Genomic DNA, 21,828 nt, shown 5'->3' with positions numbered 1-21,828 from the left:
ACTTTTTAGTACTCAGCAATTCTGTGACAGATTATCTTAAATCAAGAGCTGCTTTTGTGTGGGGATTATGTTACTTGGGAGCAACTGTCTCACCATGGAATAACCTCACACAATCAACTATGGGTAATAGCTCACCAGTACTCTGCTCCGCATCAAACCTTCTCTCACTAGTAACAGATAAATAGATCCAAAATTTCTTATTTTTCAAAGCTTTATAGCACAATTAATACAAAGTATATTACATACAATATATAAATATTAACAATGCTGAAGTATTTTAAAAATATATACTTCCTAATTTTGAAAATATTTTAAAAATAATATATAAAACACTATTAAATCAATTAAATTTACCTGGGTTGGTAGCTCTACTTCAGTTGATGTTATGACATCATCAACTTTAACTGCATCTTTTGGAAAATATCCAAATTGCTTCCCTATCTGAAACAGAATTAATAGTATTACAAGAGATCTTGGGATCCATATAAAGGTCTTCATGCTTTGTGATTGCATTGTTGTAGGTAGACTCAAGGAACTGCAAGGGTAAAAATACCCTGACGTGACTTATATACAGGCATCCAAACAGCAACCAATATGTGGGCTATGAATTACAAGAGGAGATAGAAAATGCATGTCAAAAGGACAATGTTACAGTTCTTAAGGGGGATTTCAATAGGCAGATAAGATTGGAAAAATCAGTTTGGTGCCAATTTTGGATACCAAGAGAGAGAATTTGTAGTTTGCCTATGAGATAGCCTTTCAGAGCAGCTTGTGGTTGAGCCCACAAGGGGATCAGCTATTCCAGATTGGGTGTTGAGTAATTCGTTGTGTAACTGGATTTGATTAGGGAGTTTAAGGTAAAGCAACACGGGAGACAGTGAACATAATATCATAGAGTTCACCCTGAAATTTGAGAGGGGGAAGCTCAAGTCAGTATTACAGAGATCCTGTTGTGTTCCATGTTTGACTGAGACATGCATTTCTCCCCGCACGCCAGATACAGCGGTCAGACCTGAAGGCTTCTTGATTTACAGAATGGACTGAGTTGCTGATTCAGAAAAGGCAAAAGGAGGTGGTGTGTGTTTCATGATCACTTGCTGGTGCTCTGATATGCAAGTTTTGTCAAACTCATGTTGCACTGACTGGGAATATCTAATAGTCAAATACCATCCATCCTCTGTCCAGACGAAGGGTCTCGGCCCGAAACGTCAACTGTACCTCTTCCTAGAGATGCTGCCTGGCCTGCTGTGTTCACCAGCAACTTTGATGTGTGTTACCGTCCATTCCATTTACCTAGGGAGTTCTTATCCGTGAACCTGACCTCAGTTTACATAACACCAGTGGCCAACTATAATCAAGCACTTGAGACACTGCAGGATGCCATCTCCAAACAAAAAACAGTCCATTCCAATGAATTTCAAATCATCGTCGGAGACTTCAACCAGACTGGTTTGAAGAAATCCCTGCCCAGTTAATATCAGCATATAACCTGTAGTACTAGAGGTCCCAACATACTGAACCACTGTTATACTAAGATAAGGAATGCCTACTATTCCATGCCCAGACAATATTTTGGTAAATTGGATTACTTGGCTATCCTTCTCTAAACTCCAGAGATTAGGACAACAAAGGTTGTTGTGAGAGGCAGAGGAGAGGCTATGGGATTGCCTCAAGTCAGTGGATTAGGCCATGTTCAAGGACTCATCAGGGATCTGAATGAATGCATCATGGTTGTATGGACTTTACTAAAACAGCCGTAGATGAGTGGGTCCCCACAAAACCATTCAGAGTCTTCCCTAAACAGAACCCTGGATGAACCGCAAGATCCAAAATCCGCTGAGAGACAGAGGCATTCAAGTCTGGTGACCAAGAAACTTACAAGAGGTCCAGAAAGCCATCTCATGAGCAAAGTAAAAATCCTAGACCTACTTGAATCAATGCTTGACAGTTGTGGCAGGGATTGAATACTCTCACCTCTTATAAAGTTAAATCAAGCTATATAGGAGATAGTAGAGCTTCACTTCCAGATGAGCTCCATGTCTTCGATGCTTGCTTTGACCATCAAAACATGGAGGAACCATCACAAACTCCCACATCCCCCACTGATGCTTTGATTTCAGTCACTGGGGCTGATGTGTGAGCAGCCTTTAGGAGGGTGAACCCACAAAAATATTCGGCCCAGATGGGAGTACCTGGCCAAGTACTAATGACCTGTGCTGACCAACCGTCTGGAGTGTTCACTGAGATCTTCAACCTCTCACTTCAGCAGTCTGAGATAGCCAGTTGCTTCAAGCAGGCTTCAATTATACTGGTGCTCAGGAACATGGTAACCTGCCCCAATGACTATCACCCATTAGCATTTACATCCACATTGATGAAATATTTTAACAGGTTGGTGATGAAACATATCAACTCCTGCCTGAGAAGCAAATTAGATCTGCTCCAATTTGCCTACCGGAGCACCAGGTTCCCAATAGATGCCATCTCACTGGCTTTTCACTAAAACCTGGAACATCTGGACAGCAAAGGTACATACATCAGGATGCTATTTATTGACTACAGTTCGGCATTCAATACCGTCATCCCCAACAAAACTAATCAATAAGCTTCAAGACCATGGTCTCAATACCTCCTTGTGCCATTGGATCCTGGATTTCCTCACTTGCAGACCCCAATCAGTTGGGATTGGCAACAATATCTCCTCTACAATCTCCATCCGCATAAGGGCAGCACAGGACTGTGCGCTTAGCCCTTTAAACTTCTAGCTTTATAATTATGACTTTGTAACTAAGCACAACTCCAAAGCGGTCTCGGCCCAAAACACTGACTGTGCTCTTTTCCATAGATGCCGCCTGGCCTGCTGAGTTCCTCCAGCATTTTGTGTGTGTTGCCATATTCAACTTTACTGAAAACAGCACTGCTGTAGGCCAAATCAAAGGTGGTGATGAATCAGCATATTGGAGGGAGATTGAAAATCTAACTGAGTGCTGTCGTAACATCCTCTTACTCAATGTCAGCAAGACTAAGGAACTGATTACAGACTTCAGGAGAAGGAAACCAGGAACCTATGAGCCAGTACTCATTGGAGGATCGTCCTGGACCCAGCACGCAAGCACAATTACGAAGAAAGCACAGCAGCATCTTTACTTCCTTAGAAGATTGCAGAAATTTGGCATGACACCTAAAATGTTGACAAACTTCTAAAGATGTGTATAGTATATTGACTAGCTGCATCACAGCCTGGTATGGAAACACCAATACTATTGAATGGAAAATCATACAGAAAGTAGTGGATACGGCCCAGTCCAACAAGGGTAAAGCCCTCCCAACCACTGAGCACATCTACATCAAGCAGGAAAGCAGCATCCATCATCAGAGATCCCCACCACCCAGGTCATGACCTCTTCTCAGGCAGAATGTGCAAGAGCCTCAGGACTCACACCACCAGGTTCAGCAACAGTCACTACTCCTCAACCATCAGGCTCTTGAACCAAAGGGGATAACTTCGCTCAACTTCACTTGCCCCATCAGTGAAATGTTCCCACAACCAATGGACTTACTCTAAAGGACTCTTCATCTCATATTCTTGATATTTATTAAACATAGAACATAGAATAGTACAGCACAGTACAGGCCCTTCGGCCCACAATGTTGTGCTGACCCTCAAACCCTGCCTCCCATATAAGCCCCCACCTTAAATTCTTCCATATACCTGTCTAGTAGTCTCTTAAATTTCACTAGTGTATCTGCCTCCACCACTGACTCAGGCAGTGCATTCCACGCACCAACCACTCTCTGAGTAAAAAACCTTCCTCTAATATCCCCCTTGAACTTCCCACCCCTTACCTTAAAGCCATGTCCTCTTGTATTGAGCAGTGGTGCCCTGGGGAAGAGGCGCTGGCTATCCACTCTATCTATTCCTCTTATTATCTTGTACACCTCTATCATGTCTCCTCTCATCCTCCTTCTCTCCAAAGAGTAAAGCCCGAGCTCCCTTAATCTCTGATCATAATGCATACTTTCTAAACCAGGCAGCATCCTGGTAAATCTCCTTGGTACCCTTCCCAATGCTTCCACATCCTTCCTATAGGGAGGAGACCGGAACTGGACACAGTACTCCAAGTGTGGCCTAACCAGAGTTTTATAGAGCTGCATCATTACATAGTGACTCTTAAACTCTATCCCTCGACTTATGAAAGCTAACACCCCATAAGCTTTCTTAACTACCCTACCCACCTGTGAGGCAACTTTCAGGGATCTGTGGACATGTACCCCCAGATCCCTCTGCTCCTCCACACTACCAAGTATCCTGCCATTTACTTTGTACTCTGCCTTGGAGTTTGTCCTTCCAAAGTGTACCACCTCACACTTCTCTGGGTTGAACTCCATCTGCCCCTTCTCAGCCCACTTCTGCATCCTATCAATGTCTCTCTGCAATCTTTGACAATCCTCTACACTATCTACAACACCACCAACCTTTGTGTAATCTGCAAATTTGCCAACTCACCCTTCTACCCCCACATCCAGGTCGTTAATAAAAATCACGAAAAGTAGAGGTCCCAGAACCGATCCTTGTGGGACACCACTAGTCACAATCCTCCAATCTGAATGTACTCCCTCCACCACCACCCTCTGCCTTCTGCAGGCAAGCCAATTCTGAATCCACCTGGCCAAACTTCCCTGGATCCCATGCCTTCTAACTTTCTGAATAAGCCTACCATGTGGAACCTTATCAAATGCCTTACTAAAATCCATATAGATCACATCCACTGCACTACCCTCATCTATATGCCTGGTCTCCTCGACAAAGAACTCTATCAGGCTTGTTAGACATGATCTGCCCTTCACAAAGCCATGCTGACTGTCCCTGATCAGACCATGATTCTCTAAATGCCTATAGATCCTATCTCTAAGAATCTTTTCCAACAGCTTTCCCACCACAGACGTAAGGCTCACTAGTCTATAATTACCTGGACTACCCCTACTACCTTTTTTGAACAAGGGGACAACATTTGCCTCCCTCCAATCCTCCGGTACCATTCCCGTGGACAACAAGGACATAAAGATCCTAGCCAGAGGCTCAGCAATCTCTTCTCTCACCTCGTGGAGCAGCCTGGGGAATATTCCGTCAGGCCCCGGGGACTTATCTGTCCTAATGTATTTTAACAACTCCAACATCTCCTCTCCCTTAATATCAACATGCTCCAGAACATCAACCTCACTCATATTGTCCTCACCATCATCAAGTTCCCTCTCATTGGTGAATACCGAAGAGAAGTATTCATTGAGGACCTCGCTCACTTCCATAGCCTCCAGGCACATCTTCCCACCTTTATCTCTAATTGGTCCTACCTTCACTCCTGTCATCCTTTTTTTCTTCACATAATTGAAGAATGCCTTGGGGTTTTCCTTTACCCTACTCACCAAGGCATTCTCATGCCCCCTTCTTGCTCTTCTCGGCCCCTTAAGCTCCTTTCTTGCTTCCCTATATTCCTCAACAGACCCATCTGATCCTTGCTTCCTAAACCTCATGTATGCTGCCTTCTTTCAACTGACTAGATTTTCCACCTCACTTGTCACCCATGGTTCCTTCACCCTACCATTCTTTATCTTCCTCACCGGGACAAATTTATCCCTAACATGCCGCAAGAGATCTCCAAACATCGACCACATGTCCATAGTACATTTCCCTGCAAAAACATCATCCCAATTCACACCCACAAGTTCTAGCCTTATAATTTGCCTTTCCCCAGTTAAAAATTTTCCTGTCCTCTCTGATTCTATCCTTTTCCATGATAATGCTAAAGGCCAGGGAGCAGTGGTCACTGTCCCCCAGATGCTCACCCACTGAGAGATCTGTGACCTGACCCGGTTCATTACCTAGTACTAGATCTAGTATGGCATTCCCCCGGTCGGCCTGTCCACATACTGTGACAGGAATCCGTCCTGGACACACTTAACAAACTCTGCCCCATCTGAACCCTTGGAACTAATCAGGTGCCAATCAATATTAGGGAAGTTAAAGTCGCCCATGATAACAACCCTGTTATTTTTGCACCTTTCCAAAATTTGCCTCCCAATCTGCTCCTCTGTATCTCTGCTGCTACCAGGGAGCCTGTAGAATACCCCCATTAGAGTAACTGCTCCCTTCCTGTTCCTGACTTCCACTCATATTGACTTAAAAGAGATCCTGCTACATTACCCATCCTTTCTGTAGCTGTAATAGTATCCCTGACCAGTAATGCCACCCCTCCTCCCGCCCTCTCTATCCCTTTTAAAGCACTGAAATCCAGGAATATTGAGAATCCATTTCTGCCCTGGTGCCAGCCAAGTCTCTGTAATGGCCACTACATCATAATTCCATGTATGTATCCAAGCTCTCAGTTCATCACCTTTGTTCCCGATGCTTCTTGCATTGAAGTATACGCATTTCAGCCCTTCTCCCTTACTGTCTTTACACCGTTTATTCTGCTTCGCTTTCCTCAAAGCCTCTCTATATGTTAGATCTGGCTTTACTCCATGCACTTCTTTCACTGCTCTATCTCTCTGGGTCCCATCCCCCTCGCAAATTCGTTTAAACCCTCCTGAACCATGCTAGCAAACCTACCTGCAAGGATATTGCTCCCCCTCGAGTTCAGGTGCAACCCTTCCAATCTGTACAGGTCCCACCTTCCCCAGAAGAGATCCCAATGATCTAAAAATCTAAAACCCTGCTCCATGCACAAACTCCTCAGCCACGCATTCAACTGCCATCTCCTCCAATTCTTACCATCACTGTCACGTAGCACTGGCAGCAATCCTGAGAACGCCACCCTTGAGGTCCTGTTCTTCAGCCTTCTGCCTAGTTCCCGAAACTCACACTTCAGGACCTCATCCCTCTTCCTGCCTACGTCGTTGGTCCCAACATGTATCACGACTTCTCGTTGCTTTCCCTCTCGTACCAGGATGTCGTGCACCCGGTCAGAGACATCCCGGACCCTGGCACCCGGGAGGCAACAAACCATACGGGTGTCCTTCTCACGTCCACAAAATCTCCTGTCTGCTCCCCTGACTATAGTGTCTCCAATGACGACAGCTCTCCTCTTCTCCGTCCCACCCTTCTGCACCACAGGGTCAGACTCAGTGCCGGAGGCCCTGCCACCGTGGCTCACAGCTGGTCGGTCATCCCTGCCAACAGTATCCAGGACGGTGAACTTATTATTCAGGGGAATGGCTACAGGGGTGCTCTGCACTACCTGTCTGCTCACCTTCGCTTTCCCCCCTCTGACTGTCACCCAGCGACCTGCTTCCGACAGCCTAGGTGTGACTACCTCCCTGTAGCTCTCATCTATGACCGCCTCATTCTCCCTTATGAGTCAAAGGTCATCCAGCTGCTGCTCTAGATTCCTTACACGGTCTTCCAGATCGCCCAGCCGTATGCACTTCTGGCAGATGTGACTCTGCGGGAGAGGGGCGTTCCCCTAAGACTGCCACATCTCACATGAGAGGCACATCACCATCTCAGGAGACATTGTAAAAACTAACTGCGAGCTAGCTTGTCCTCCGCCTCTTCTCGTCGAAGCCTCAAAGCTCCACTCCTTCACTGGCCCACTCACGCACTGGCCGCTGCACTTGAGCTATCCCTCTATTTATCTGTTTGAGCTTTTCAAAATGTTTGGTCACCTGACCTCGACTGCCCAATCAGCTGCTTTCTGCTGAGTCTGAGCTATTCAAATATTGATTGACTTATTGGCTATTGGTTAGCCATTTATTATTATTAATTCCTGTTGTTGTATTTGCGCAGTTTATTGTCTTCAGCACTCCAGATGAACATTCTACTTTGGGCTGTCATTCATGGATTCTGTTACGGTTATTATTCTATAGATTTACTGGGTATGCCCACAAGAAAATGAACCTCAGCGTTGTATATGTTGACATATATGTACTTTGATAATAAATTTACATAGAATTTTGAACTTTAAAGGGACTTACAGAGGCACGAGTGAGAAGCTGGCTAAAGTTGATTGGAAGGAGACACAAGCAGGGGTGATGACAGAGCCGCAAAGCCGCAGTTCCTGGGAGCAACTTAGAAAGCACAGGGTAGCTACATCCCAAAGAGGACAAAGTATTCTAAAGGGAGGATGTGACAACTGTGGCAAGACGAGTCAAAGCCAACATAAAAGCAAAAGCAAGGCATGTAATAGAACAAAAATTAATGAGACATTAGTGGATTGGGAAGCTTTTGAAAAAGAACAGAAGGCAACTAAAAAAGCCAGGAGTGAAAAGACGAACCATGAAGATAAGCTGGTCAATGATATAAAAGAGGATTCCAAAAGGTTTTCTCAGAAGTTTAAAGAGTAAAAGAGAGGCAAGAGTAGATGTCAGACCACTGGAGAGAAAATTATAGGCAAGTTAGCCTGACCTCAGTGGTCGGGAAGTCATTGGAGTTGATTATTAAGGATGAGGTTTTGGGGTACTTGGAGGCACATGATAAAATGGGCCAAAGTCAGCCTTCCGCGAGGGAAAATCTTGCCTGACAAGTCTGTTGGAATCCTTTGAGGAAATAACAAGCAGGATAGACAAAGAAGAATTGGATGTTCTGAACTTAGATTTTCAAAATGCCTTTAACAAGGTGCTACACCTGAGACTGCTTAGAAAATATAAGAGCCCAGAGTATGACAGGAACCATACTAGCATGGACAGGGTATTGGCTGATTGGCAGGAGGCCAACAGTGGGAATAAGAGGAACCTTTATGATTGGCTGCTGGTGACAAGTGGTGTTCCACAGGGGTCCGTATGGAGACCACATCTTTTTACGTGGTATATCAATGATTTGGATGACAGAATTGATGGCTCTTGGCAGATGATGCGAAGGTAAGTGGAGAGGAGATGATGCGAAGGTAAGTGGAGAGGAGATGATGCGAAGGTAAGTGGAGAGGAGATGATGCGAAGGTAAGTGGAGAGGAGATGATGCGAAGGTAAGTGGAGAGGAGATGATGCGAAGGTAAGTGGAGAGGAGATGCTGCGAAGGTAAGTGGAGAGGAGGTGCTGAGGAAGCAGGGTGTCTGCAGAAGAACTTAAATTAGGAGAATGGGCAAAGAAGTGGCAGATGAAATACAATTTCGGAAATTGTACGGTCATGCATTTTGGTAGAAGAAATAAAAGTGTAGTCTATTTTCTAACAGGGAGAAAATTAAAAAATCCGAGGTGCAAAGGGACTTGGGAGTCCTCATGCAGGATTCCCTAAAGGCTAATTTGCAGGTTGAGTTTGTGATGAGGAAAGCAAATGCGATATTAGCATTCATTAAAAGCAAAGATGTAATGTTGAGGCTTTATAAAGCACTTTGAGTATTGTCAGCAGTTTTGGGCCCCTGATCTGAGAGAGGCTGTGCTGACATTGGAGAGCGTTCAAAGAAGGTTCATAAAAATGATTCTGGCCGAAACGCCGACTGTACTTTTTTCCATAGATGCTGCATGGCTCCAGCATTTTGCGTGCGTTGCAGTAAATTACATTTTAGGTCCACTGAATAGATACTCAATCACAGAAATAAATTTTGCTGGGAATTGTTCTCTTCAATAATTGCAGATTTTACATAGAAGCCTAAGCACAGTAAAATCTGATAATTCAGAATCTGATTGCTTGGAGATGCTGATGGTTTGGCACCTGTCCAGAATGAGAGCCAGGGCTCCAGAGTTCAAGCACAGTATACAACTGGAGCCCTAGTCTAGACTGTGAAAAGGATGAATGGCTAGAACCAGGACTGAGGTCTGGAATATCACGGGTCAGAAACATGGGTGTGTTTGCAGCCAGACCAAATTCCAGAGTGCCTGAATACTTCTGGCTCTCTTTAAAGTCACTGAAAAAGTTATCATACCATTGTATTGCATGTTAAAAAGAATTAAATGAATGTTTGTTTGGGAATTAATAGGAGTAAGTAACAACCAATACTCTGGAAAATGTGCAGCCTTATAAACACTGCTCCCAATTGTGGCCTCTTGCCTACATCCCTCTCCCTCTAACCCCACTGTTGGTAGCTGTGCTTTCTGCTGTGACATTTCTTTACAAGCCGATCTACATCTCATTCTACATCTTTTACAATACTCTTAGCGACCCATACTAATATTCAGCTTGATATTTATTTTCATCCATTTATAATCCTGTGTGATATATTGAAATGTTAATCATAAATTTATGACAGAACAAAGGCTGATTATGTATCTGTAGAATGTTGCAGAGAAAAAACGTGATATACTTCCTACGTCTATCAGGTGGACAACCAAGAAAGAAAACAGAATTGATTTGATTGGTTATATTAATTAGCAAAAAAAATTGTACACAATACATTCTGGAAAAAAAACATCAAAAAAAATACTTACACTTCCAGCCCATAAGTCATCTCTTTTCCCGGTCAATTTAAGATAAACAAATATGGTATCTCCATGCTTAAAAGTAAGGAATCTACAGTCACGACCTGTGTAATCCGACATAGCCGTTACTCTACTCAGATGTCCTGCATAAATATCAAGGGTAACTTGGTCAAAGCTTACAAAAAATTAAGGAAAATAGATTCAATTCAAGTAATATTGAAAGTATAAGCTATCCGTTCAAACAACTATTTGAATAGGCATTTTTGAATGCTATAAGTTATTAGATAGGACAATTTGTCCTTGTATACGCTTTGACATAATCTAAAGAATCAGTTTGTTTTGCCTTATTAATCCAGAAAGGACAGCTGAATCCACAAAGCAATCAGAATTTCTGAAATAATTTGCATAAGGTACAAGTAGGTCAATAATCTCATTAACTAAAATCTCATTAATTGAATTAATTAAAATGTTTCAAGGTTTATCATGAAGGAATGGGTACAAAGAGAAATAAACAACCGTGGATTCTGGCCATCTGAAATAAAATCAGAAAATACTTGAAACACTAATCAAGTCAGCAGTATCAGCGGAAAGAGGAACAGTTCGATGGGGTCTTTGACCTGAGACAAAAAATTATTGTTTCCAGCATTTGCTATTTTTATTTTTGATGGACATAAACTACAGCAAATAGCATAAAAACATTGGCAAAATACTGTAACACAAAAATTATCACTATACTGACAATCCAATATGTATAATAATTGAACAATCCACAAACCAAACAGGTTATTGAATTCTGAGAGAAGGTCAAGTTCAGAATAGAATTCTCCATGGAAATCATATATAGATGGTAAATCAGAAAAAGAAACAGATTAGCTTTATTTGTGACATGTACATCACACAGAGCAAAAACATACAGGTGCTTGAGAAACTGAAAGGTCTGGAGATGAATAAGTCACCTGGACCAGATGGACTACACCCCAGGGTTCTGAAAGAGGTAGCAGAAGAGTCTGGAGGTATTAGTAATTATCTTTCTAGAATCAATAGATTCTGACATCGTTTCAGAGGACTGGAAAATTGCAGATGTCATTTTACCCTTCAAGAAGCGAGAGAGGCAGAAGAAAGGAAATTATAGGCCAGTTAGTCTGACCTCAGTGGTTGGGAAGGTATCAGAGCCGATTGTTAAGGATGTGGTTTTGGGTTACTTGGAGGCACACAATAAAACAGGCCAAAGTCAGCATTGTTTCCTTAAGGGGAAATCTTCCCCGACAATACACACAAAATACTGGAGGAACTCAGCAGGCCAGGCAACATCTATGGAAAAAAAAAGTACAGTTGACATTTCGGGCTGAACCTCTTCAGATTTCCAGCATCTGTAGATTTTCACTTGTTCATAATCTTCCCTGACAAATCTGTTGGAACTTTTTGAAGAAATAACAAGCAGGAGAGACAAAGGAGAACTGGTGGATGTTGTGTACTTAGATTTTCAGAAGGCCTTTGACAAGGTACCACACATGAGGCTGCTTAACAGGAGCCCATGGCATTACAGGAAAGATACCAGCATGGATAGAGCATGGGCTGATTGACAGGAGGCAAAGAGTGGGAATAAAAGAGACTTTTTCTGGTTGGCTGTCAGTGACTACTGGTGTTCCACAAGGATTTGCGTTGGGACCGCTACTTTTTACATTATATATCAATGATTTGGATTCAAAGATTCAAAGTACATCTATTATCAAAGAATTATAAATTATACACCTTGAGATTTGTCTGCTTACAGGCAGCCACAAAGCAAGAAACCCAAAGAACCCAATTAAAAAAGAGAAAGATCATAACTACCGCACTGATGATGGCTTTGTGGCCAAGTTTGCGGATGATATGAAAACAGGTGAAGGGGCAGGTAGTGTTGGGGAAGCAGAGAGGCTACAGAAGCACTTAGACAGATTAAGAGAATGGGCAAATAAGTGGCAGATGGAATACAGCGTTGGGAATTATATGGTCATGCACTTTGGTCGAAGAAATAAAAGTGCAGACTATTTTCTAAACAGAAAGAGAATTCTAAAATCTGAGGTGCAAAGGGACTTAGGAGTCCTTGTGCAAGATTCCCTAAAGGTTAATTTACAAGTTGAGTTGGTAGTGAGGAAGGCAAATGCAATGTTAGCATTTATAACAAGAGGATTAGAATATAAAAACAAGAATATAATGTTAGGGCTTTATAAGACACCGGTGAGGCCTCACTTGAAGTATAAGCAGTTTTGGGTGCCTTATCTAAGAAATGATGCGCTAACAGTGGAGAGAATTCAAAGGAGGTCCACAAAAATGATTCCGGGATTCAAAGACTTGTCATATGAGGAGCATTTGATGGCTCTGGGCCTCTGCTCACCGAAATTCAGAAAAATGAGGGGAGTTCTCATCGAAACCTATTGAATGTTGAAAGGCCTCAATAGAGCAGATTTGGAGAGGATATTTCTTATGATAGGGGAGTCCAAGACCAGAAGAACACAGCCTCAGAATAGAGGGACGTCCATTTAGAATGGAGATGAGGAGGAATTTCTTTAGCCAGAGAGTGGTGAATCTGCAGAGTTCTTTGTCACAGGCAGTTGTGGAGGCCAACTGGGCATGATTAAGGCAGAGGTTGATTAATCAGGCCAGGAATGGATACAGGGAGAAGGTGGAAGATTGGGACTGAGAGGGAAATGGATCAGCCGTGATGAAATGGCAGAGCAGACTCGATGGGCAGGGGTGGGAATTTAATACCAATCTAACAGCTTGTGCTTAAAGGCATTATGCTAACGGCTATGCTCCCGTACTCTTCCTCCTCCCCCACTATGAGGTGTGTCTCTGTCCCCGTTCAGGAACTTCAGTGGAACCTAGTTAAACACAAAATCAGGGTTAGCACAGTAAGAAACGGTCTAAGGAGTTTCACCGCCACTGAAAGGCTTCTCAAGGAAATTAACTCCCAGAGAATAAATACCGTGTTCAATTTTGGTCATTAAAATAGTAGGATCTGGGCAAGACATGCATTAACATGCGTCTAATCTCTGGAGTCAGGGAAACATTTAAGTATCACATTAAGATACAAGACTATTAAAAATGTAATAAAAATGCTTGCAGTACAGAACAACAATTACTTCAAGCAAAAGCACCAGTGCAGGACAAGGCACATATTCAAACAGTAAAAGAGCAAATCTGAGATTGATATCAGTCCAGTGAACAACTGGCACGGAGTGTCATGTCAGGGCTAAAGACAGAAATCTTCAATCATTTGGGAAAACAGTGTGACATAGTGTGGAGCTCTTAAAACGGTCTTGGTATATGTCACAACTGGGCACGTAATATCATTAATCTCAATCACTCCTGAAATCAAGATGCTTTCCTTAGTGTTTAAAACTGTACTACATCACTTACTTTCACATTCAGGATCCCCGCACAATTTAAAGTCCGACAGTTTGGAAATCATGAAGCATGGGATCAGCTGCAGGAACAGAAGTGAAGTGCTAAGGGCTGCGGCGGGCGCCATGTTGATCTGCACTTCCAACGTACCTTCTTCAGTTTGGGCAGTCAGATGCTGAGGTGGAAATAAAGAATGAACGTTGTTTTTCCTCCCACAGCCAACTAATAAATACCGACCCTTTCCCGTTTTCCTTTGAAGAGCTGCAGTTATTATTCTTAAACAAAAAGCTACGACGTGTCCTTTGACTGTGGGGCGTTTAATGATTAACTTCGTACAAAAAAAAAGGTGACTTGCCTGGGTAAATCATCAAACTTCAACGGTTTGGGAGCTATCTGTAACGAGGAACATTGCTTGCGAATTGCTCAGCCTAGTAACATTAAGGAAATTAGATTAGTTGTAACAACTGAAAGGTAATTGTCAGAATTATTGACTTATAATACTTAATCACTTTCCATCACTTCACGTGACTAAATTTATTAGGTTATTTCGACTGCTGGTTGAAAGGTGACAAAGAGGTGAAGCTTTCTGTGACTCTCGCCGTATTCGGATTTATCGTGCTACTGCAGATCTAACAAGGATTTCTAGAGTAGAAAAGAAACAAGTCAACTTCCAGACGGCCCATCGCGGCACAGATACTAATTAGTGAGCTGTCCAAAGCTTACGTTGACTTGTCTCCCTTGGACATTACGCCCTACCCAAAACTTGACCACATCGAAAGCAACTTTTTCAGTGTCATTCATTGCCCTCCTTTGCTGTCCAGCCGTTATCCCAATGAAAACTGTCGGAGCTAGTTTCTCTAACTTGATATTGGAGACAGTTAGCGAGCTTCAGAAAGTTTTAAACTTACTAACAAGGTCTAACCCGTCTGCGATATGTCTATCAGAGCATAAAGTTTGACCTGGCTACTGGTTTAATCGCTGAATTGTGAATCTCTGGTAGCTTCCCCGCCCCTAGATAACGCTAGCGTTCAAGATTAATTTAATTTCAATCATTAACATTTTGTACCTTTTTCAGTTGTTGATTAACAGGATTATTTCAAAGAGGCTCTCATTCAGAATACAATATTTAAACAACGGCGATGTGCTTACTATATATCTAAATATGCAGTGGGATATTTAATATTGACGTCTTAATGGTTAAGTTCCAGTCTTCACAGTTGAGAATGCTATTTTTCAATTGGACTTTCACCTTTGTGCCCCTGAGCCAATCAGAGAACTGGTGGAACACCGGAGCTAATTGTCAAAGGGCAGGGCAAAGTTCCGAGCCATCAGTGCATTATTTAACAGGTCAGCGCCGCGAAATCTACGGCACCCATCTTCGCAGTGTTCTTTTTGCTGGAAAGGAAACGGACGAATAAAGACTCCGTGCTTTGGTTTTGATTTTTTTTCCTGATTTAAATAGTATCTTTCAAACATCACACTGTGAACTACCATTGATTCCTGAATGCTCAATTAGATTCAGAGTTCAAAGTAAATTTATTACCAAAGTACATATATGTCACCATTTTCTACCCTGAGATAAACGTTCTTGCGCACACTCAATAAATCAATATTAACAACCATATTAGAATCAATGAAAGACCTCACCAACTTGAGTGCTCAAGCAGTGTGCAAAAAAACAACAAACTGTACAAGTACAAAAAGAAAGAAATAATAATAATAAATATCGATAACATGAGATGAAGGGTCCTTGAAAGTGAGTCCATAGGTTTTGAGAACATTTCAGTCATGGAGCAAGTGAAGTTATCCCCTTTAGTTCAGGGGTTGAGGGGTTAACTGTTCTTGAATCTGGTGGTGTGAGACCTGGTGGCAGCAGTGATAAGAGAGCATGATCTAGGTGGTGGGGTTCCCTAATGATGGGTGCTGCTTTCCTGTGACAACGCTTTGGGTCGATGTGCTCAATGATGAGGGAAGCTTTACCGGTGATGGACTGGGCCGCATCCACTAATTTTGTAGGATTTTCCATTCAAGGCCATTGGTGTTTCCACGAGGCTGTGATGCAGCCACCACACATACACAGAAGTTTAAGCAACACATCAAAGTTGCTGGTGAACGCAGCAGGCCAGGCAGCATCTCTAGGAAGAGGTACAGTCGACGTTTCGGGCCGAGACCCTTCGTCAGGACTAACTGAAAGAAGAGCTAGTAAGAGATTTGAAAGTGGGAGGGGGAGGGGGAGGGGGAGATCCAAAATGATAGGAGAAGACAGGAGGGGGAGGGATGGAGCCAAGAGCTGGACAGGTGATTGGCAAAAGGGATACGAGAGGATCATGGGACAGGAGGCCTAGGGAGAAAGACGGGGGGGGGGGGTGACCCAGAGGATGGGCAAGAGGTATAGTGAGAGGGACAGAGGGAGAAAAAGGAGAGAGGGAAAAAGAAAAAGAATGTGTGTATATAAATAAATAACGGATGGGGTATGAGGGGGAGGTGGGGCATTAGTGGAAGTTAGAAAAGTCAATGTTCATGCCATCAGGTTGGAGGCTGCCAGACGGAATATAAGGTGTTGTTTCCCCAACCTGAGTGTGGCTTCATCTTTACAGTAGAGGAGGCCGTGGATAGACATATCAGAATGGGCATGGGATGTGGAATTAAAATGTGTGGCCACTGGGAGATCCTGCTTTCTCTGGCGGACAGAGCGTAGGTGTTCAGCGAAACGATCTCCCAGTCTGCGTCGGGTCTCGCCAATATATAGAAGGCCGCATCGGGAGCACCGGATGCAGTATATCACCCCAGCCGACTCACAGGTGAAGTGTCGCCTCACCTGGAAGGACTGTCTGGGGCCCTGAATGGTGGTGCGGGAGGAAGTGTAAGGGCATGTGTAGCACTTGTTCTGCTTACAAGGGTAAGCGCCTGGAGGGAGATCAGTGGGGTGGGATGGGGGGGGATGAATGGACAAAGGAGTCGTGTAGGGAGCGATCCCTGCGGAAAGCAGAGGGGGGGAGGAGGGAAAGATGTGCTTAGTGGTGGGATCCCGCTGGAGGTGGCAGAAGTTACGGAGAATAATATGTTGGACCCGGAAGTTTGTTAGTTTTAGATGGCATGCAGAATCTTCACAAATTCCCATTGTTAATTCCAGTTTTGAGTCTTTAAAGGTTTCAAAGGTTCAATACAAAGTACCATTAAGTTAATAGGCCAGTATTAATGAAATGATACGGGGGGGGTGGGGAATACATATTGTAATGACCGATGTTGTGCAGAAATAAGAACTTATGGATACCTGAAGTGGTAACTGCCAAGGTAATGCCCAGCCTCCGAGAAGTGTGATTGGTCAAAGTAGCATTACTAGGAATCATGTTTCTCTTCTTGCGTATTTCTGTTTTTTTTTAGATTAAAAACGCGAAGTTTAGTGAACACTGAACTAAATAAATAAAGGAACAATGCCATTTATTGAGATGGAAGATTAGCTTTTCAGACTAAGAAAAAAAGTGTATTTTTCAGTCCATTATGTTCTGAATAAGTTATGCAGAAAAATTATAATTCCCAGACATGAAATTAGTGTTCAGATCCAGAGAGGTTGCTACATTGTGAATTACAGCTGAAGGCCATAAAAATTATACTAAACCCCATTTTCCAAAGCAGAAGACTGGTTTGTAAGAACTTCATTGCGAAATTTCAATGGACTACCTTATCTTTCGTTCCAGTGATAAAGCTGTAGTCATCTGTGGAAAATACTGAAGCATTGACAACCGTTTGGAATTTCTGTGTATAATAGATCAGGAGAAATCCTAATATCACTGTTATTTTCATTGCAGAGAAGTACGATAATTTTGCTGACATTAGCACTGCAAAATCTGGGTTTAGAATTCTGAGTGCTTTAGGATCTCATCCAGACAGGAATAGTTTCAATCTAGACATTTATTTCACTGCTCCAGTTGAACAGATGTAGTGTTAAGTAAGTGCTGCCTTACTAATACTTAAAGTATTAATGTAGTGTAAATATGTTTTTTTTGGGAAAAACATGAATTTTGTTTGTGACCACCCAGATAAAAATTGTCAGGCATTCCATCTCTACTCCTGGGAGCCTTCCTGTCTTTTGGAAAGCACAATAATAACTGTCTTATAAATAATTAATTGCCAGAACAGTACTTGGAGCATCATGAAGATGCAGTTTTATTTAGTCTTCAACGCGATGGTACAGGGTACTTGTACAGCAACATATAAATGTCTTGAAAGAATGCACTTTTCTATGATGAGATAATATATTTCTGTGATTTCAATTCATTTTACTCTGGTGTATGCAAAGCGGCATTTATGTATAAACTCTTGGAGAAATAATTATTAAATCACCTATGGAAATGAAACATAAATAGCCTTATTAAATAGTCATAGTCATAGTCATAGTCATACTTTATTGATCCCGGGGGAAGTTCGTTTTCGTTACAGTTGCACCATAAATAATTAAATAGTAATAAAACCATAAATAATTAAATAGTAATATGTAAATTACACCAGGAAATAAGTCCAGCGCCAGCCTATTGGCTCAGGGTGTCTGACCCTCCAGGGGAGGAGTTGTAAAGTTTGATGGCCACAGGCAGGAATGACTTCCTATGACGCTCTGTGCTGCATCTCAGTGGAATGCCACACAAAGCACCCAGCTATTTTTTTCATAAATATATTTTAATACAGTTTTAGAGAAGCCAAAAATTTTTATTCACATTAATTATGCACACTGTGTTTGTTTAGATTAATCCATTGACACGCACAATAATCAGTTAAAGGCATGTATTAAAGAGTTGTTAAATTTGGTAAAAGTTTTATCAGCATCAACAATTTATTTAATTTAGCAGTTGCACCTCAAGGATGTGTGCACTGTTCCACTGTCTCTACACTTATGACTGTGTAGCTACACACAGCTCAAACGCCATCTATAAATTTGCCGATATCGGAACTGTTGTTCACAGAATCTCAGATGGTGACGAGGAGGCATTCAGGAGTTGGATGGATCAGCTAGACGAGTGACATTGCAACAACTTTGCACTCAACGTCAGTAAGACTAAGGAATTGATTGTGGACTTCAGGAAAGGGAATTCGGGAAAACATGTACCAGTCCTCATCAAGGAGTCAGTGAGTCATCAGTAGAAAGGTGAGCAGCTTCGAGTTCCTGGATATCAATCTGAAGATCTCTCCAGGGCCCAACATATTGATGCAATTATGAAGAAGGTATGCCTGTGGCTATATTTAGTTAGGAATTTGAGGAGATTTAGTTTGTCACCAAAGACTCTAGCAAATTTCTACTGACGTACCGCGGGGAACATTGTAACTGTTTCGTCACCGTCTGGAATGGAGCGGCCACTGCACAGGATCAGAAAAAGCTGCAGAGCTGCAGACTTAGCCAGCTCCATCATGGGCACCAGTCTATCCACCATCAAGCACGGGCAGTGCCTCAAGTATGAGGCATCCGTCCATCATTAAAGATGCTCACCATCTAGTACATGTAGGGCACAGTTAGAGCAGTGAGAATGGCCCCAGGACCTTTCTTGTGTACTTTGTATGAGATGTGGGAATTCTGGGAGACCTCCATCCTCTCAGATAACCACGTCTGCACCAGGTGCACTGAGCTGCAGCTCCTCAGAGAACGAATTAAGGAACTGGAGCTGTGGCTTGATGACCTTCAGCTCATGCGGGAGAATGAGAAGGTGATAGGAGCTACAGGAAGGTAATTACCCCAGGTTGCAGGAGGACAGGTAACTGGGTGACTGTCAGGAGATGGAAGGGAAATGGGCAGCCAGCGCAGAGTACCCCTGTGGCTCTTCCCCGCAATAAGAAGTATACCACTTTGGATAATGTTGAGGGGGACTACTGGGCGGAGTCGCAGCAACTGGGTCTCTGGCACTGAGTCTAGGGCTGTGGCTCAGAAGAGAAGAGAGGTGAAGAGGACTGCAGTGTTGATAGGAGATTCCATAGTTAGAGGAATAGAGATGAGATTCTGTAGACATGATAGAGACACCCAGATGGTGTGTTTCCTCCCAGGTGTCAGAGTCAGGGATGTCTCGGATTGGATCCACAGCATTCTAAAAGGGGAGGGGGAGTAGCCATAAGTCTTGGTACATATTGGTACCAATGGCAGAGGTAGGGAAGGTGAAGAGGTCCTGAAGAGAGATTTTAGGGAACTAGGTAGAAAGCTGAAAAACAGGACCTCCGTGGTAATAATCTCTGGATTGCTGCCTGTGCCATTTCCCAGCGAGGGTAAGAATAGGATGATTTGGCAGATGAATGTGTGGCTGAGGAACTAGTGCAGGGGCAGAGGTTCAGGTTTCTGGATTGTGATCTCTTCTGGTGAAAGTGCGATCTATACAAAAGGGGAGGTTTACCAATATCCTTGCAGACAGGTTTGCTAGAGCTGTTTGGGAGAGCTTCAACTAATTTGGCAGGGAGATGGACACTGGAGGATTTAGTAGTTGGCTTACAAACAGAGACAGTGTGTACTGAGACCGCTGGCGAGGACAGGCTGATGATAGGACAGAATTGCAGTCAACAGGATGAGTTACAATGTAAAAGGTAGACAAAATTGAAAAGGGTGAATACAGGTCTGAGGGTGTGATACTTGAATATGCACCATGTATGAATTAAAGTAGATGAACTTGTAGGACAGTTACAGATTGGCACGTATGATGTTGTGGGCATCACTGAATTGTGTCTGAAAGAAGATTACAGCTGGGAGCTTAATGTCCAAGGATACCCATTGTATAGAAGGGACAGACAGATAGGCGGGGGGGGGGTGGTTCTGTCAGTAAAAATGAAAGCAAATCATTAGAAAGATGTGACATAGGGTTGGAAGGTGCTGAATTGTTATGGGTAGTGCTAAGGAATGGCAAGGATAAAAAGACCCTGATGGGAGTTATATACAGACCTGAACAGTAGTAAAAATGTGATCTACAAATTACAATGGGAGATAGAAAATGCATGTCAAAAGGGCAATGTTACAATAGTCATGGGAGATTCTATTTTGCAGGTAGACAGGGAAAATCAGGTTGGTGTTGGATCCAAAAAGTGGGAATTTCTAGAATGCCTATGAGATTGCTTTTTAGAACAGCTCATGGTTCAGCCCACAAGTGGATCAGATATTCTGGATTGGGTGTTGTGCAATAAACCACAATTAGTTGGAGAGCTTAAGGTAAAGTGTAAGGTTAAGGTAAGGTGTTGGGAGCCAGCATGTTTACAAGTAGGTGATGGGTGTAATATGAATGTAAGCAAGGACAAGCCCATGATTGGGTACAAATGCATGCAAAGCAAAGAGATAGATTGTAGCACAGAGGCAAAATTCAAAAGGGCAAAGAATGCAGGACTGAAGGTTCTATATTTAAGTGCACATAGAATTTGGAATAAGGTGGACGAACTCATGGCGCAATTAGAGATTGGTCGGTATGATGTTGTTGCCATCACGGAGTCATGGCTGAAAGAAGGCCATAGTTGGGAGCTTAACAACAGAGGATATACTTTGTATCGAAAGGACAGACAGGAAGACATAGACAGTGGTGTGGCTGTGTTGGTAAGAGAAGGAATTACACCTTTAGAAAGAGGTGACATAGGTTCAGAGAATGTTGAATCTTTGTGAGTGGAGTTAAAAAACTGCAAGGGTTAAAAACCAATATGGGAATCATACATAGGCCTCCAAATTATAGCCAAGATGTGGGGTTGAGATTGCAAAGGGGGCTGCAAAAGGCATGTAATAAGGGTAAGGTCACAATTGTGACGGGGACTTCAATGTGCAAAGGGATTGGAAAAATCAGGTTGGTGTCGAATCGCAAGAGAGGGAATTTGTTGAGTTCCTAGGAAATGGTTTTTTAGAGCAGTTTGTGTTTGAGCCTACTTGGGGAAAGGCTATCATAGATTGGGTGTTGTGTAATAACCCAGATCTTATTAGGGAGCTTAATGTAAAGGAACCCTTAGGAGGCAGTGATTGAATTCATATTGCAAATTGAGAGGGAAAAGCACAAGTCACATGCATCGGTTTTGCAATGGAATAAAGGGAATTACAGAGACATGAGAGAGGAGCTTGCCCAGTTGGATTGGAGGAGGATGCTGGTGAGGATGGCG

The 21,828-nt window shown here is 42.9% G+C and overlaps 2 protein-coding genes across 4 annotated transcripts in view; both read right to left on the bottom strand.

The window, feature by feature from the left end:
* Positions 1 to 14,911, bottom strand: part of mia2 (MIA SH3 domain ER export factor 2) — a 79,285-nt gene extending 64,374 nt beyond the window's left edge. For 2 of the 3 annotated variants that reach the window (XM_063049760.1, XM_063049763.1), the window contains exons 1-3: positions 13,750 to 14,035; positions 10,357 to 10,490; positions 355 to 441 (exon numbers count right to left, since the gene is read on the bottom strand). In XM_063049760.1, the coding sequence (XP_062905830.1) occupies positions 355 to 441; positions 10,357 to 10,490; positions 13,750 to 13,861 (333 nt within the window). In that variant the 5' untranslated portion in view covers positions 13,862 to 14,035. Of the gene's footprint in view, positions 1 to 354; positions 442 to 10,356; positions 10,491 to 13,749; positions 14,036 to 14,089; positions 14,163 to 14,800 lie in introns of those variants that run through there. The other variant, XM_063049761.1, reaches the window with a different exon arrangement.
* Positions 14,912 to 17,089: 2,178 nt separating this feature from the next.
* The window catches only part of pnn (pinin, desmosome associated protein), a 37,149-nt gene continuing 32,410 nt past the window's right edge, over positions 17,090 to 21,828 (bottom strand). Inside the window, exon 10 of the transcript XR_010018160.1 lies at positions 17,090 to 17,104. The gene's annotated coding sequence lies outside the window, so the exon portion shown is untranslated. The remainder of the gene's footprint in view (positions 17,105 to 21,828) is intronic.

Source organism: Mobula hypostoma, chromosome 1 (assembly GCF_963921235.1).
Source record: "Mobula hypostoma chromosome 1, sMobHyp1.1, whole genome shotgun sequence".
Taxonomy (NCBI): domain Eukaryota; kingdom Metazoa; phylum Chordata; class Chondrichthyes; order Myliobatiformes; family Myliobatidae; genus Mobula; species Mobula hypostoma.
The sequence above is the reverse complement of the archived record's forward strand: the minus strand, read 5'-3'. Positions and strand labels throughout refer to the sequence as shown.